The sequence below is a fragment of the Sceloporus undulatus genome, chromosome 5 (assembly GCF_019175285.1).
Source record: "Sceloporus undulatus isolate JIND9_A2432 ecotype Alabama chromosome 5, SceUnd_v1.1, whole genome shotgun sequence".
NCBI classification, from domain to species: domain Eukaryota; kingdom Metazoa; phylum Chordata; class Lepidosauria; order Squamata; family Phrynosomatidae; genus Sceloporus; species Sceloporus undulatus.
This window is the reverse complement of record NC_056526.1, coordinates 147,645,993-147,662,253: the sequence shown is the minus strand read 5'-3', so window position 1 is coordinate 147,662,253 and position 16,261 is coordinate 147,645,993. Positions and strand designations below refer to the sequence as shown.

The 16,261-nt window shown below is 38.1% G+C and overlaps 1 protein-coding gene across 14 annotated transcripts in view; it reads right to left on the bottom strand.

Annotated features, from left to right (window-relative positions):
* Positions 1-16,261, bottom strand: part of SLC10A7 (solute carrier family 10 member 7) — a 189,461-nt gene that overhangs the window by 46,964 nt on the left and 126,236 nt on the right. For 4 of the 14 annotated variants that reach the window (XM_042467563.1, XM_042467565.1, XM_042467562.1 and 1 more), the window contains exons 8-10: positions 7,923-8,088; positions 6,372-6,423; positions 3,451-3,524 (exon numbers count right to left, since the gene is read on the bottom strand). The exons of 3 other annotated variants lie outside the window; for them this stretch is intronic. In XM_042467563.1, coding sequence (XP_042323497.1) covers positions 3,451-3,524; positions 6,372-6,423; positions 7,923-8,088 — 292 coding nt within the window. Of the gene's footprint in view, positions 1-3,450; positions 3,525-6,371; positions 6,424-7,922; positions 8,089-12,308; positions 14,926-16,261 lie in introns of those variants that run through there. 7 more of the 14 variants (XM_042467569.1, XM_042467570.1, XM_042467568.1 and 4 more) reach the window with 5 other exon arrangements.

Genomic DNA, 16,261 nt, shown 5'->3' with positions numbered 1-16,261 from the left:
ATATATATATATATATATATATATATATATATATATATATATATATATATATATATATGACATTTTTGGATTATATATTGAATTGCAGTCCTCTGCCTCACTTTACAGGGTATAACAGGGTATTTTTATTTGTGGAAGGTGAGGAAGAGGAAACAACTAATTGGACTGGAGTAAGAAAAACGGGTAGTGTGTATATAAATATCTCAGAATTTCTCTAGTTTGTTGATGGTATCAAAAACGTTTAATGTGCTTTGATTATTCATGATATAGTTCTTAAAATTCTTTTGACCAAAATTAATATGCAAATTGAGGTTGTTATATCCATATTTTATAAAGTTTCTATTGATTGATGGGTGTGACAGATCCCCAAGGCTGGCCTTATAGTACCAAACCTTTGGTCCCCTGTCACTCACTTTGCCCCCTTCCCCCTCAAGATCCCTCCCTGGATTGGATATGGACCAATATGGACCAGTATATGTTGTTTTGTGAGTTTGCTGTAGTGTGACTATCAAAACTGAACAGCAACAGCCAGGTATGGTCGTAAAAAAAGAAGAAACACATTAACCCTTGAACTATTTAATCATTCACATCTCCCAAAAACTTTATTCAGTTCCTTTCCCTGGCTAACTATCCTATCTCTATTTTAGCTTTTTTTTTCTATTTGTATTCCACTTTCTCTCATCTCTCTGCAGCCTTTTTCCTATATGCCTTCAGAGATAAGCCTCAGTTTTGTATCTTTTTTCCTCACAGACCCCCTGCAAAGCATTTTCTGAGCTGCAACTGGCTGACTCTAATGAGGCTTCTCCAGTGCCTCCCTTCACAATGGGATTTAATATTAATATGAACACTTCCTAAAACCTCAGAGGACACAAACAAATTCGCACCAAAAGCTATCTCTCTGGAAAGCAGATGAACTAGACTTGCCTTCACGAACAACCTAAAAACGTCTTGGCTTTAGCACCTGGAAATCTTTGTGTTCATTCTCCAATGTGCAGTAGAACTTGATCCAGTCAAGGATTTTGGTGACTTGCAATATACAGTGGTCTTCAAGCTCTTCAGATCCATGTTAAAACTGACCATGCAACCATGGGGCCTACTTTTACTTCTTTTTCTTTCGCTCACTCATGCTCTCCACTCCTAATCCTTCTACTTTTCTTCAAAATATAAGCAATCAAATAATGTATAGCCACACACTTAGTGAGAAGCCCACTGCCTACAATGGTCCCTACAGGAAAGGGCCGGAATACCACCTTCTGTTGCTTAACCTGTTTCAATAGCAGATCATTCCAGCCAGTGAGATGACAGCATCAAGTGACAGCATCAAGTAAAACTCAAGAGACAGCTGTCTCTTTAGTTGGTACAAAACCTTCATGTGTTCAAAGGTTTCTTTCACAATGTCTAGTAAGACTTATGTATTTCTGTTCCTACATTGCTACAATATTGGTGGTATTGAAAGCACTATACAAGAATCCAAATGACCAACAAAAATGCTGAATACACAGCATATAACTCTATAAACACTCAATGTGACATTCTTAAAACTAAAATAAATTATTAGTTATGTACCTTTAATATAATGTTGTCTTATGATGTGACACCTAGTAAAGGATTTTCTTGGCAAGATTTATTCAGAGGAGATTTGCCATTGCCTCCCTCTTAGACTATGTTTTACTCAAGGTCACCCAGTTTCGAAGGCTGAGCAGAGATTCAAACCTTGGTCTTTCAGAGTCCTAGCCTAACCCTCTATACACTACATCATGCTGGTTCTATTAAACATTATAAATTCATTTAGACAAGTTAATTCTCCAGGTCCTGTCTGAAAATTGGAAGAAAGAAAGCCTGTCAGGAGGGCTGTCCCACACTTCAAATGGCTGGATACAAGGTGTCATGCCCAGCCTCTCCTCTGAGTTTTAGGATTTGGATGAAGAAACTAAGAGCCCAGGGAGTATGCCAGGGCTGCAGCAACTCCAGAAGCCCTGGGAGGTGAACCTGCAACCACCACAGCTCCCATCAGCCACAAGAGTTCACCGCAACCTCCACTTTCAGATGATGAGCCAGACTTATGAGTGCCTACCCCTACAGAGAGACACTAGGAAAGTATGGTCGACAACCATCCATCTTCCTCGGGAGAAGCCTAGCTGTTGCCTGGTTCCTGGACTGATTGCCTGTTGCTTTGAACTCTGCCTGGACTCTGACTAGTCTTTCTGATTACTCCTTTGGACTGCTGTACCAGACTGACTGCTGACTTGTGAAGGACCTGGACAGTTCCTGAGTCTTGAAAGGCAAGTTTTCAGAGAAGAGCAAACGTGTCTACTACATCAATCTGTCTAGGCATCGCTGTCTCCTTAAAAGATTCAGATCCATTCTACTGGAAGCTCCTGGCAGCATTATGGGCACTTCATTTCTCATTATATCTATCTCAGTGGAGGTTTGTCAGCAGGGCAGCAAATCCATGCTAGTTTTTAAGTCAAACTTTAAAGGAGCTGTCCTTTGTATAGGTTCAGAACTTTGGACAGTTCCATCAAAGCAATTGAAAATCTTGGCCAAATCCACCACCTGACTAACATGGAACCTGGATGCAACCACAGCTCCACCCTTTCAGCTGTGCAATAGCTATAGATAGCATTTACCTTTCTATACCACTTAATAGTGAACTCAGTACTCTCTAAATGGTTTACAATCTATAAGCCCATTGCTCCCAACAAGATGGGTACTCATTTTACCAACTTATGAAAGGATGGAAGGCTGAGTCAACTTTGGAATCCTGGCATCAACCTAGAGATTCCTAGAGAGATGGTCTCTCATATGTTTTGTTATTTGCAGTTTTTCCACATTCATGGGGGTCCTGTGTCCCTAGCCCCAGCGAATGTGGAGGGATAAGTGTATTACTATAAGTGAATTCTGACTGAGTAGTTAAGTAAATAGTAGGCTGCAATGAACAAACACATGGTCCAAAGACTTCTTGGGATAAATGTCCTGATATTTGATAAAACACTGCTGTCTTTATTGATTTGTTTCTTTATGTTGCAAATGCTTTGTATGTTACAGTTTTGAGCTATAATAATTTTGCTGTTTGACTGTGTTGTAATAACTCAGAACATAATCTGAAATGAACCACAAACTTTATCAATATTAGATTAGAGAAACAGAACATCAAAAACAAAGAAAAATATCAAATCGCTTTCTCTAAAGAAGGAACAGATTAATGGCACTGCAATAGAGTTACTAAATTCCCAAAGGAGCAGACTGTGTTGTCTTCCTCTTAAAAAAACATTTACTTGCCCATTGCAAAAATGTTCTCATGACTGTAGTAATATTAATGCTACACTATTCTACTACTTTGTGCAGTATTGCTGATCTGGTAAGAGGAAAAGAAACAGAAAACCACTCTCATAAACAAGTAACTATGAGGAACAGTGTGATCAGACTGGAAAATTAAAGTCAACTTACCCAAGGTTAGAGATTTGTGTGTAGAACAGAAAACAATAGCCACAGTGTCTGCTGCTGTGAAACCAGAATTCTTCCTAGAAAAGATGTAAAGAACTTTTAAAAGTCTCTTCTACTACATGCCTCCTCACTGATCAAACATAGCATTTTATGTACCACATTAAGTATATGTGTAATCCCTTAGATCAGCTTCTACAACAAAATTGTTCATTCAAAACCTTTTGCTGTCTGTCTGTCTGTCTATCTATCTGCCTATTTGCTTTAAATAAAACTGTTTCTCAGTTGTTGTAAACTCTTCCATGCATACCTTCTGAGTTGGAAAACTGAAATTCCAAGCAATTTCTTGTGGAACACAAGTTGATTCAGCCCTAAATGCTTCTAAAAATGTAAGTCTTCACATTAAAGTTGGTTTACAAGCTTTGAAAAAACATTCTTAAAATCAAATTATATACATGGCATTAGTGTAAAATTTATAACACTGGCCAAATTTATTTTTAGTCTCATGAAAATATTGTGTTTTGGACTGCTGCCTTATACTGAGCAGTGATCTGCTGCCAGGTCAAATCAGCTTGGCCACACCATCAAATTCCTTAATCATACACTGTGACAGTGCTGAGATTACACGAGGGAAATGGAAATGGGTGGTGTCAGGGCCAGTATCTGACTTTAGTGGGTTCTCAGGATGGTGTCACTGTTGCTGGGTTGCCCTCGCATCAACCTACACTAGCACTAAAAGCCCTTGGCTATACTGCTCCTACTGAGGTCACCAACTGGTGCTGCTACTTCCTGCTGTTCTCCATCCACTCACCATCTTCCCCAGAGAAGCTTACAGGGTAAGGAAAGACAATACGTTTGGAAGAGAGTGCTTGGCTCTGTTCCAAAGTGAGTTCCTGCCATCTTATAGATATTCCTTTCTAAGAATGCAATGTGCAATATTGAGCATTACATTTTCAGGGGTTTAAGATTGTACTTTTCCAAACACAGAGTGGAGTCAACTAAGAGGTCCATTCCCACCCATCCAAAAGCAGTGCTACCTAGAGTCTTTCCATGATGACTGGGCACCACCTTATAAAATCAGTGGCTTTGCCCTTCCCATGTTGGGGAAAGTACAGCATGCTCGCATCATACATGGGCATGCTATACACAGCTTTCAGCTTATGCTGAAAGCCGCTCAACAGAAATGGGAATTGCACCTGCGACGCATGCACGAGCCCAATTATTTCAACGGGACTTAAACATACGTGCTATTTGCCTTATGCAGTGGGGGGGGGGGACGGAACGGATCCCCCACATAAGGCAAGGAACCACTGTATGTTGCTGGTAATAGCAGTAGCAAATAATTGACAGTGGCCCTGGCAATGATGGACAAAGTTTCCAATGGTAGTGTGAGCACAGTGTATCATCATAGTCTAGGTGCCTGAGATGCCAAATGATACTGGGCTAACTGACATTGGTAACATTTCTTCCAGTCTCTACAAACACAGGAATAACTGCCTGCATCATTACACCTAGTCTAAAGTAAACAAAGTAAAGTAAAATAAACTATGATGTTATTCCACAAACTCATAAAGTACATGTATGCCCTGCATATAGCTGAAATCCCCCCATAGCAGATTTTCAAAGAAAACAAAATTCACAACACAATGAAGTGTTCAAAGTGTGTAAATTTCCACTCACCCCCTTTTCATACACACAATATTTGAATTAACAAAAAAACTATGCTCCTGTTAAAATAGCTTGATGAAACACAACAGATGAATGAAAAAGCAAGAAGCTCCCTATGCCTTCTGCAAGGATTTTTTCAGCAGCTGCTTCCCTACCAAGTGAAATTAGGCTGGCTCCTTGTTTATATGGTGGCAGAAAGACAATATCTTTTGATTCATGTTGCCTTTTAGCGTTATACATACTGATTTGTTTTTAAGTTACTTAAGTTTTTATTTAAAGTTGTTTGCCATTTTGTGGGGGGTGGGTGGGTGGGTAGCTTGGAAGGTCAAATATTAATCCATTCTCTCTCTGTTCATCCGTTCATCTTTTACCTACATCCAAGAGCTAGGCAAAGTGTGATACAGGGATGCATGTACCCTCAAGGAAGTTTGTGTGGCTTTTGAAAGTTCCAGAATCCCCAGACCAATCTTTTTCTGGCCAAGCAAAATGGGCAAACTGTTGCTCTGGAAGCCTCCAGGTATAGGAACCTAACTTTTAAATAGGTTGCAACACCTCCTTCTCCTGTTTAACCTAACAGGGTGGGGTGGGTTGGTCCTGGAACCAAACCCCAGCAGATAACAAGAGCCTACTGTGTTATATTGTCATTTCTACAGACATTCCCATTATGCAGTACATTCCTGTAGATTATTATTACTCAAAATAGAGGATAGGGAATGCCAGATTATTTTAAATGTCGTCAAGTTTGTGCAACTATTATAATACTATAAGGCAGTGATGGTGAACCTTTTCGAGGCCGAGTGCCCAAACTGCAACCCAGAACCCATTTATTTATTGCAAAGTGCCATGTCCCTCTGACTTTCTAGTAGCAAACACTGGCAAACTCTGTGCTGGGACGATGGCACATGTGCCCACAGAGAGGGCTCTGAGTGCCACTTCTGGCACGTGTGCCATAGGTTCGCCATCACTGCTATAAGGAGTCAAGTGCTGAATCATCTTAGTGAGTAATATTACTGCTGATATATTTTAGTTGCTGCTTTATGTGTATTTACCAAGTAAATTTTACTTTCTAGATATAAGTGAGATGTAAAGATACTACTGGTTTTATTGTTTATACTGTATATATTTTGATTTGTGTCTGAAATAACTCTATTCGAACTCTAAAGTATGGGGTGCACAAGAAGGGTGAATTCCTCCCCACCCTGTTTTGCGGCTAACTATTCTATTTTGTCATATAGAGAACTTTTCCTATTGTTACATACCTTGTAGAAAAGAAGAATGTTAACAGCATGAATCCCAGCTGAATGGAAAATACTGAAAAGTAAATCAGTTTGAGAAATGTGAATGTTGTAACATGAAAAGACCTATTCAAATGTGAAATTTAAAACACACATCCATCTTTCTCATAGGAAAAAAAATCTTAAAACATTATAAAATATATGATTTTTTTCCTCTGGGAAAGATGGATGTGTATTTTAAGAGAGAGACAAATGTTCACCTGCCATTTATTTATTTATTCATTCATTCATTCAATTTCGTTTGTGAATATAAAGATCAGGCAACTGATATTGGTAAGTTCTCCTATTCATGTGCCCATAGCATTAAATACCGTCATATCCTCATATACAAGTACTGATCTCAGAGTAGGAAAAGTAATGCTGTAACTGGAAATCCTTTACATTCTGCACAAATGACTGAGTGCATGAAACATCAGATAACATAAATTTGACTTTTTTGGATGGAATGGACTTTTATGAGTTGTAGGATCTGAGAAAGTATGGTTTTTCTCCACCTGAATAAATCTGATTCTTTTAAGAAAGGTGCTTTTATGTTACTACAGTCCTCATAGCTGAGATGGAGCAAAAATGAAACAAAAATTGTCACTGCAAATTATAAAGGTTAAAAAAAGAGAGGGAAAATGTTAAGTAAATTGGAGCATATGATATACTCTATCATATAATGTGGAATTGCAGTATGAGATTTCAAAGGAGCCAGACAACTTATAAAATTAGATTATGTGTTCCAATGCATGGACTTTAGGCTTATCAAATTTTTATTTTATGGAACCATGAGTTGACCAAGTTTAAGTCGGGGCAAAACGAGGGCTGTGGGACATTCCAGCATCTTCCTGTACCATAGAGAGCCTGCTGTAATTGGCATTGACTTTCATTGGCTATTGCAGCAAGTGTTGAATTTGGGTGTTGGTACAGCTCCAGTGGATTGAGGAAGTCCAGTGTGAACCTCCACCACTGAAAACCTGCCCAGTCTTACCATGACTAATCTTTTCCAAATCCCATTTGTTTTTAATTTGTATGTCACTTAAAAGGACTTTTGCTATTAGGTGGCTGAAGTAAACAACTAAGTTTAACGATTACTAAACTCATTTGTTTTCTTCTTTTTTTTACTTTTTAGTTTACAGAAGTCTCAGTAGTTTTCTGTTGTGTAAATATTGCAAATATTGTTAATGAGCACAAGCATGCTTCTTTATCAAGAAGTACATTGTTTCTAAACATACATATTAACTGAATCCCATTCTACAGAGACATTATTGCTATATTAAGGCCCAGTGCCTATGTTAAAAAATAAAAGCAAGTGTTAATTTTTCCACATTTTAAAAATGCATCCAGCTGTACAAACTGCACAACAATGGCACTGAGCCATAATTAATTGCATGTAAGACTAGACACAAGACAAAAGCTCAGGACAGACATGTCAAGTTATTATGGGATCTGACCCCTGGAACAGGAATAAACAGCTCTTTTGAATCATGCCCCAGAAGTTTAAAGGAATAACAATGTCCAAGGTGTACTTACTTATGAAAACTATTATAATCAGGCTAAATTTATCAAGGTCAATATTTGGATTGGAGAATGTATCACAGAAAGTTGTATAGATTATCATCAGGAGCACACAGCTGCTGATAGCACCAAATGGAGGCTTCTTTCTCTCGAGCCATTCCTTGATGTATCTTCGGACAATCTGAAACACAAGGAGGAAAAAAGAAATCAACAGGTTGCCTCTTTTCAACACACACACAGAGCCAAGTTAGGCATCACAAAATGAATCTGACAGCGGAAAGACATAAAGAGAAGAGAATAATTTGGATGACGGCCACAGTGGATTTCAAAGCTTCCCTGCCACATAACTCTTCTTCTGGGGAATTTAACATTTGTAGTGCAACTTCCACTGGGTGTCCATAATGAGAGTATATTTTCAAGTACATTCAAATCTGTCCTTAATCATGCCAAATGTTCTTTGCTAGCTGTCACTGAGACATGCCCATTAAGCCTCCCCAAAGTTTATCTCCTCTGCTGATACTAATGGATGTATGTAATTATCACAGTCCCCTTTGCATCAACAGACAATTCCAAGTGTAACTTTGGGAATCTTAAAAATCTGACATCTTCAGGAATTTCATGTGAGCAGATAATCGAAAGTGATCCATGGAACATTTAAATATTTCAATAGCTAGCGATGCACCAGAAGTTTTTAATTAAATTATAACTCATGCTTGAAAAGCAAAAGTGCATGTGTTGTGGGAGCTTAAATAATTCAGTCTCAAGATCTAGAGTTTTTGTAAATCCAAAGACAAATGCCACTTGCTTTCTTCTGGAATACTAGAAATATCACAAGAAGATGAGCAAGTCTACAATATTTGATGCATATTTTCAGATTCAGGAATCTGAAATTGGAGTTAGTTTTTAATCCATTTTTACTATTATTTTTGGTGTGAAAGAAACATAGTTTAGGCTAATTCCCAGAATACTTCCCTAAATAGAGCACTAATTCTTGTGACAGCTAGCGGACCATCATAATCCCATCAATAACAGTATGTTTCTTTCCTGCTTAAATGGCTTAGGAATACTAAGACCTTAGCTTGAAACAGCTACAATCATGACCAGAGATATAGTCCAAAACAAGAATTTTTCTGAGTTCTGTTCAGGATGGTTCCGAGATGATTTTAGAAGAATTATTCCCCATAGAAACGGTTCATCTTACCTCTTGTGCTGTTTAATATCTACATAAAACTACAGACCTATTAAGGTATCCAGTATCAGAATAAATACACATGGGGAGAAAGCAAACTACCTTAGTCCCCTTTAGAGCAATGTCTCACATTCTACATGTGGAGACTCAATATTTCATTTTGTGTCAATAGCATTGATAGAAAAAGGAGTCTTCCCTTCTCAGAAACTTGTTCTCCATGTGATAAAAGGAGGAAGTTTATGGGTTGCTCTTCATGTGTTAGAATACTTGAATCTGAATATCTGCATATAGCTTGTGTGTAAAGTCACTCAAGGATTTGCAGTGCGGTGCTGCTAATATTCAGTTTTGGCCTGTTACAGACTGCCAAAATAAAGCTGCTTCGGGTCTCTTTGGAGGTATGCTATTTGAATGATGCATGGGTCCTAAGAGTCCGGAGGTTGCACCAAAGCCACACTCCATTTCTTAGCACCGGAGTGCAGCTTTTGGTGCAGCTTCCAGATTCTTAGGATGCATGCATCATTTAAATAGCATACCTCCAAAAAAAACCCGAAGCAGCTTTATTTTGGCAGTCTGTAACAGGCCTTTATTTCTGCTTCTCTTTGCATCAGGTGTTGCACAATCTTCTCTGACTGATAACTTGAAATCAGCACTTAGGTGCACTCCTGCATTTGGTATTGTTCTTAGACATTGAGGGGATGCAAGGCCAGAACCACTTTATATCCTTTTCAGGAAGCAAGTGACCTGGTTGTTGTCTTATGTGTGTGGTCACAGCTGGACTACTGCAAGGCACATTATGTTGCCCTTTACAACTCTTTAGATACAATTCATCTGGAATGATGTGGCCTAACTCTTAAATTGAGGTAATCATAAAGCATGTATCAGACCACCTTCTGTAATCTACATTGGCTACCAGATAGTTTCTGGGCTAAATTCAAAGTTTTGGTTTCATCTTTCAAGCCCTAGAGATCATACTTAGCCCAGTATGTTTTCCAGGCTGCAGAAATAATCCAGTTTGTCATCATTTAACTGCCATGGCTCAATGCTAGTAACTGTACTTTGTTGTGGTACCTAAGTTCTCTAACAGAATGCTAAAAGTCTCACAAAACTATGGTTCCCAGAATTCCACGTCATTGAGCAATGGCAGTTAAAGTGGTATCTAACTGGATTATTTCTGTGGTACAGATGCAGCCTCTGTCCATGTTTAAATGTATCTGGTGATGCTGTTTTAAGATGCCATCTCTGTCAGCCATGAAGTTATCTTTTGCTATAACCTTGGCCTTTTCACTGGTGGCACCACTGTCATGAAACTTGCTGGTAAGTATGATAAATTAGGCCCTCTGTAGTAGAAGGTTTGTATTTGTGATTAAGTTTTATTCACCACCAAACCTTCTAGGGCTTCAAAGTTGACTGATTTTTAAAAGAAATTGGTTTCCAACATTCTGAGTTTTAACTTTTGATATTTAATGCTCTCTTTTTAAAAGAAAAGAAAAGAAAAGAAAAGAAAATGCTTGAAAAGCTTTATGAGCAGAAAGGCCTGTTTTAAACAACTCTACTTGAACAGCTGATTATTTTCTAACATTTTTAAATTTAGAAGAGCATATTTAACTGGAAAGAAATGATACAAGCCACGATTTGCATTAATTTTTCAATCATGACGTTACAAGACTTCTCAAGAGATACCCAAACAGTCTGTATAACTGTGGTGTTTTAGAAGTAACACTGCAATTTCATGCTAGATACTAATCTGAGGGTGCTAGAGATGTCATGTTACCTCACAATAACTATACTATTAATGATAAATTATTGCCATGAGACACTCAAATTAAATCATCTTACATTAGCTGCCCAAGAACAAAATTAAAGCAACTTTATGAGATTTACAAGTAGTATCTGCCAGGGCTGGCAGCTTTTTTGCAGTGATTTAGTCCAAATCAATGTATTGATGCAGCCGACTTCATAGGTGTATAAAGTTGCTCTGAACAGAATTAACTATATAACATTTCCATGGCTAGAGATCAGCTGTAAAATACTATGTGGATGTTGTTATTGCTAGAAAAAGTGGTGGCTTGGGTAGAATATGGCATTTTTATACCTACGTTTTTCAAACTTAGAATATTTCCAATTCCATTCCTCTAAGGCTTCAGAGGAAAATAAAGAGTTTATTTGAATCCACCACCTCTTCCTCACTCAACTCCAGGTACAACTATTTCAACAGTGAAATAACTAAAGACATGAAGACATCTTTTGGGGGAAGAAACTGTAAACGTTCAGAGGGAGAGGGGGGAAAACTGCTTTCCCCAAGAAAAAAGTGAAAAATGGATTACAGGATATTTTCTTTTAGAATGATAATATTTAGTACAAAGTGTTCTTATATTTATTCCTTCCACATCATTTCTAACAGGTTTGCAGTATGCAGACTTTTAGGTAAGACTATGCAAAATTTCTGGCATTACTGCAGTTCTTGGTTTTGGTTTCCCTTTCTCAGCTCTTTTTATGGGAATGAATGACTCATGACTGCTTGACATTATGGAGGATTAGAGGAAACATTTTTTTTGTTTATTAATATTGAGTGTTTATGTTTATTGGGTTTTTCCATGCTTATCATACACTGGCAAAACCAAAGAAGATCCACAAAGTTCAGTGGTTCTTTACAGCTGAGAACATTATAACTGCAATTTAATAGACAACAGATGTAAACACTATTTTAATTTGCAATTTTCTGAATAAAATGTACTTTTTAATATGCCAAACATTATAAATTTATGCCAAACTAACTTAAACATACTGGCCAACATCATCCGCAGCTACGTTGGCAAATGCAAAAGAATCTACTTCCATGGTGCTGCAGATTGGGCTGCTGGGAAATTATGACTGCGGTGCTCTCTTGGTTGTGATGTGTTTAGATGGGCAGCTGGTGAGATCCCTCAGAGTCCTGCTGCAGCTGCTTGTCTCAACATGCTGGAATCATCATCTTCCAGCACCCTAATCTGCAATGCCCCAAAATGATTCAGTTGAGGTGATGCCTGGCTTAAACAGTAGATCCTTTTAATGACCATAAACATGAATCCCAAAAGTTAAAAAAAAAATTAAGTTCAGTTTATCATCTAAATACTGAACAAGATGTCAACCAATGTACTTTATGTTCCTAAAATAACAAAATGACTCTTAATCTGTAAAGGTTAATATAGCATTTCCCCCCCATTCCCCCTCAATTGGTTTAACTTTTTCTTGAAAAACAAACTATAAATCCCCCTCCCCATTTCCCCCATGGCATCAAAATCAAAATGGCTGGATATTTTACATCTCTAAAAATAACTAGAAATGTAAATCTTTGCTTGTTTCATTTTTAGACACACAGTCAAAACATCATTGTAAAAATATTTTTCCTGTCGTGTGTCAGTAAGTTTTCCCATATTTTGCTCATTTTTTTCTTTTTGTATTTTGTGGGTTTTTTAAATGCGAATTTCCAAAAGATTGTGAAAAACCCATTTTTTAAAAAAAAATTTTTTTTGCTACTGATGCTGTTGTTGGGGGGGGAGTAATGTCAAAAGTCTTTTCACTTTACCATAAATTCATGTTTGTTGACAATTATTTTCAGAGGACATCTTAAACTGTTGAGATGCCCTCTTTTGTCAAAAATGGGAAAATTTTAAACTAAATAAGTAAATATGTATGTGTTAAACTAACTGAAGGCAGCTGGGGAGGAGCTCCTGGTTCCAACTTTGCATCAGGAAAGCCAGGGGCACATTTACACTACACAACTATAGCATTATGACCTCATTCACTGCCATGACTGCATCCTATGAATCCCAGGATTGTAATTTGGTGAGGCACATGACATCTTCAACTGAGAATTCTAAGCTTCCCCAAACTGCAAATTCCAGAATTCCATAGGCTGGAGCTATGGCACTTAAAGTGGAATCACAGCACTATAACTGTGTAGTGTGAAAGGGCTCCAGGTGGCTCCTAAGGCCAGGAGTGCCTTTGCTTGGCTTTGGTTGAGGTACTGTCTGCATCCCTTCATAGGGAGCTCAAATCTGACCAAAGTGGCTCATGTCTTAATTATCTCCCTTATCAAAATTACCATAATGCCCTCCATAGGGCCTGCCCTTAAAAAGTGGGGAGAAGCTACAGCTAACACAAAAAGCATCAGTCAGACTGTTGCCAAGTGCCCATTTTGGAGACCACATATGACTAGTTTGTACTAATTGCACTGGTTTCCAATCTGCTTCTGAGCTGAATTCAAGGCTGGTTTCAATATACAAAGCCTCAACCAGCAGGAGACCATCCCTCTCATATGAACCTGCCTAAAATATGAGACTTTCAGCTGATGCCCTGTTGCATGTCCCAGCACAACAACACCAGAGTACATCTCTCATTTTCCAGCAAGTCATGTTTTTTTTTCTCCCTCTCAACATTCTCTCACATGTCCCATCATGCCAAGAATACACAGAATATGATGAAGGTTTAAAACAGGACTTTCTCTGTAGTGGCCCCTAGCTGTAGTAATCCCTGCAAAGGAAGACAGCCTAGTTCCATCCAAGAATACTCTTTCATAAGGCCTTTGATCCTTAAATGTAGGAGTTGTTTTTCTGAATATTTTAATTGTGTTTGCTTATAAAGTTGTTTCAGTCTTTCATTGCACATCTAGTTTTAGAAGAGAGCTGGATATATATCTTCAATGTCAACATTCTCTGAAGATGCCAGCCACAGATGCTGGAGAAACATCAGGAATAAACTCTTCTAGAACATGGCCACATAGCTCGAAAAACCCACAAAAAACTATGGATGCCGGCCATGAAAGCCTTCGACTTCACAAATTAAAATAATAAATAAATAAAGGTAGAATCCTCTCAGAGATGGGAGACTATGAATGTTTGATTATAAACATAAACATTCAGTATACATCTCCATGTACATTCTTTTCTATTCTTAAAAAAAAAACTAGTAAAGTAGGTCAGTGTTATTATCTTCACAGGGAAACTGAAGATGAAGGTTTAGACTACTTCATAGGGCACAGATGAGATCGAATTAGAGACACCACAACTATCTGCAATAAGAGTTCTCCAAAATGAAGAACTCTCGGGTCTCTTTTGTGGAGGGGCACTGAATCTCACTCAAAGTAAGAAAAGCAAATTGTTGTCACCTCAAATTTCTCTTGCAGGCAAAAGAGACAAGAGACAAACTCTTCCTTTATCATTTTGGAAACAGCTCCTGTTCTTCCCATTTGCTTTGCCCACCATGTACTCCTTGTACTCTGAGAATGGTTATACCTTTGTCACCCTTGCAACAAGTAAAGGTGAGGTACTGTATATGGTCAATGTAAAAAGGCATCTGAGGCCACTGAGCAAGAGAGTGTTAAGATTGCTGCATTTATGTATTATTGATGTATATGCATTATTTATATGCCACCTTTCCAACAAGTTGGTTGAAAAAAGACATTCTGTCTACCTGTTTCTACCTGAGAGCTTAACTTCACATTACATGCAAACACACATAATTGAACCACGATGAGCCTTGTATTTGAGGGATACAATAGTTCAGGAGAGGATATTGTAGAGAACAGAAATGGAAGTGGGGGTATACTTAGCCTTTTCTCTGTTTCATATAGAGTTGGCCCTCCGTTTTCGCAGGGGATCTGTTCTGGACTCCCCCAGTGAAAATGGAGGGTTGCGCATATTCAAGCCCCATAGGCTTGAATGGGGAGCACCCCGTGTGCGCGCCCCATTGCAAATAGCAGAGGTCGCCCCTCTGCAGATTTTCGAGGTTGTGGATCTCAGATCCGCGAGTTAGGAGGGGCGACTGTATCCCCTTCTGAACTGACTTTTCCTGAAATAAGAAGACAACAGACACACATACTCAACATACAGCCAGACCATGCAATCTTCTGTATCTAGAGCTGTCTCAACTGTATTGTAAACTTGTTTCACTGGGATGCTTGCAATACTGTTTACTTTTTATTAAAACTACATTAGTACTGTACAGATAACTGCACTGGTGCTATCAGTAGTAAGATAAGCAACACACACAGAATCTGACATTACAGGTAGACCCATTAGACCCACTAAATAAAGAAACGGTACTATATTATATACTTTATCTATTCTCAACTACATACCTGTTAAAACATGTACAAGAGAACACTGGTATATGTCTTCCACCTCTTATGCCCCACCCCAACACCAGGTTCATTTGCAAACCCAGATGTAGAGACTTTACTTGTGCTCGGCTCAATACCTATTGAGTAGTATTGTAGAATACAATATAATAATCAAGTATATATTAATTGGTTCCAGTAAGAAGCCAACATGTTGAAGAGGTAGAGTAAATTCAGCGTACAATATTTCAGAGAGGAAATCTCCAAATTCCTTCATAAAACACCTGGGGTGATGCTGCAAATCAAATGCTGACTCTGTAGATAAAGGTCCATGGATGTCACACAGGATTCACTGGTAAGATAGGTTTTTTAAGCTTGCTGGATTCTAGGCCTTGCAAAGATCTGGCTTTTCAACTACTGCTACTATTATTGCTACCACCTTTGCTACTATTTTTTAAAACTCACTTCAGGCTACTTAATATTCTCCAACTGAAAATTCCAAAGACCTAGCTATGGTTGTTGTGCTCTTTCCTTTGAAAGGAAGGGAAGGGAAGAAGGTGCTAAAACAAAGACAAGGTTTTACATTTGAATTCCTTTGCTGAAAGTTAATATTCTGATGCTACATGTCACTTTCCAAAAGATGGATGTATAAATCTATATCCTTCTTGAAACAGCAGAAGTTCTTGAGTCTTTTGATTTATTCTCTGTCTCTAAGCTTACTGTTTATTTCAGTCATAGTCTTTATACAGTACATTGTTGTTGCTGTGTGCCTTCAAGTCCTTTCTGGTTTATGGAGACCGTAAGCGTCTCACAGGATTTTTGGAAGCTGAGAGAATGTGACTCGTCAGAGTCCTAGTCCTATGCTCAAATTACTACATATATACTTATTATAATTTGAAATAGTATACATTATATTTATGTGTTTTTATCAATTAAACCTCACACTATGAATAAATGTCCTTATTTACTTAGCTTTGACTGAGAGGTACCCAATGCTTTTGTCCTTCATTGAAATCACTAAATAATTTGAGGACAATTTTAAAACTTCAGTTCCCTTAACATTAAAAA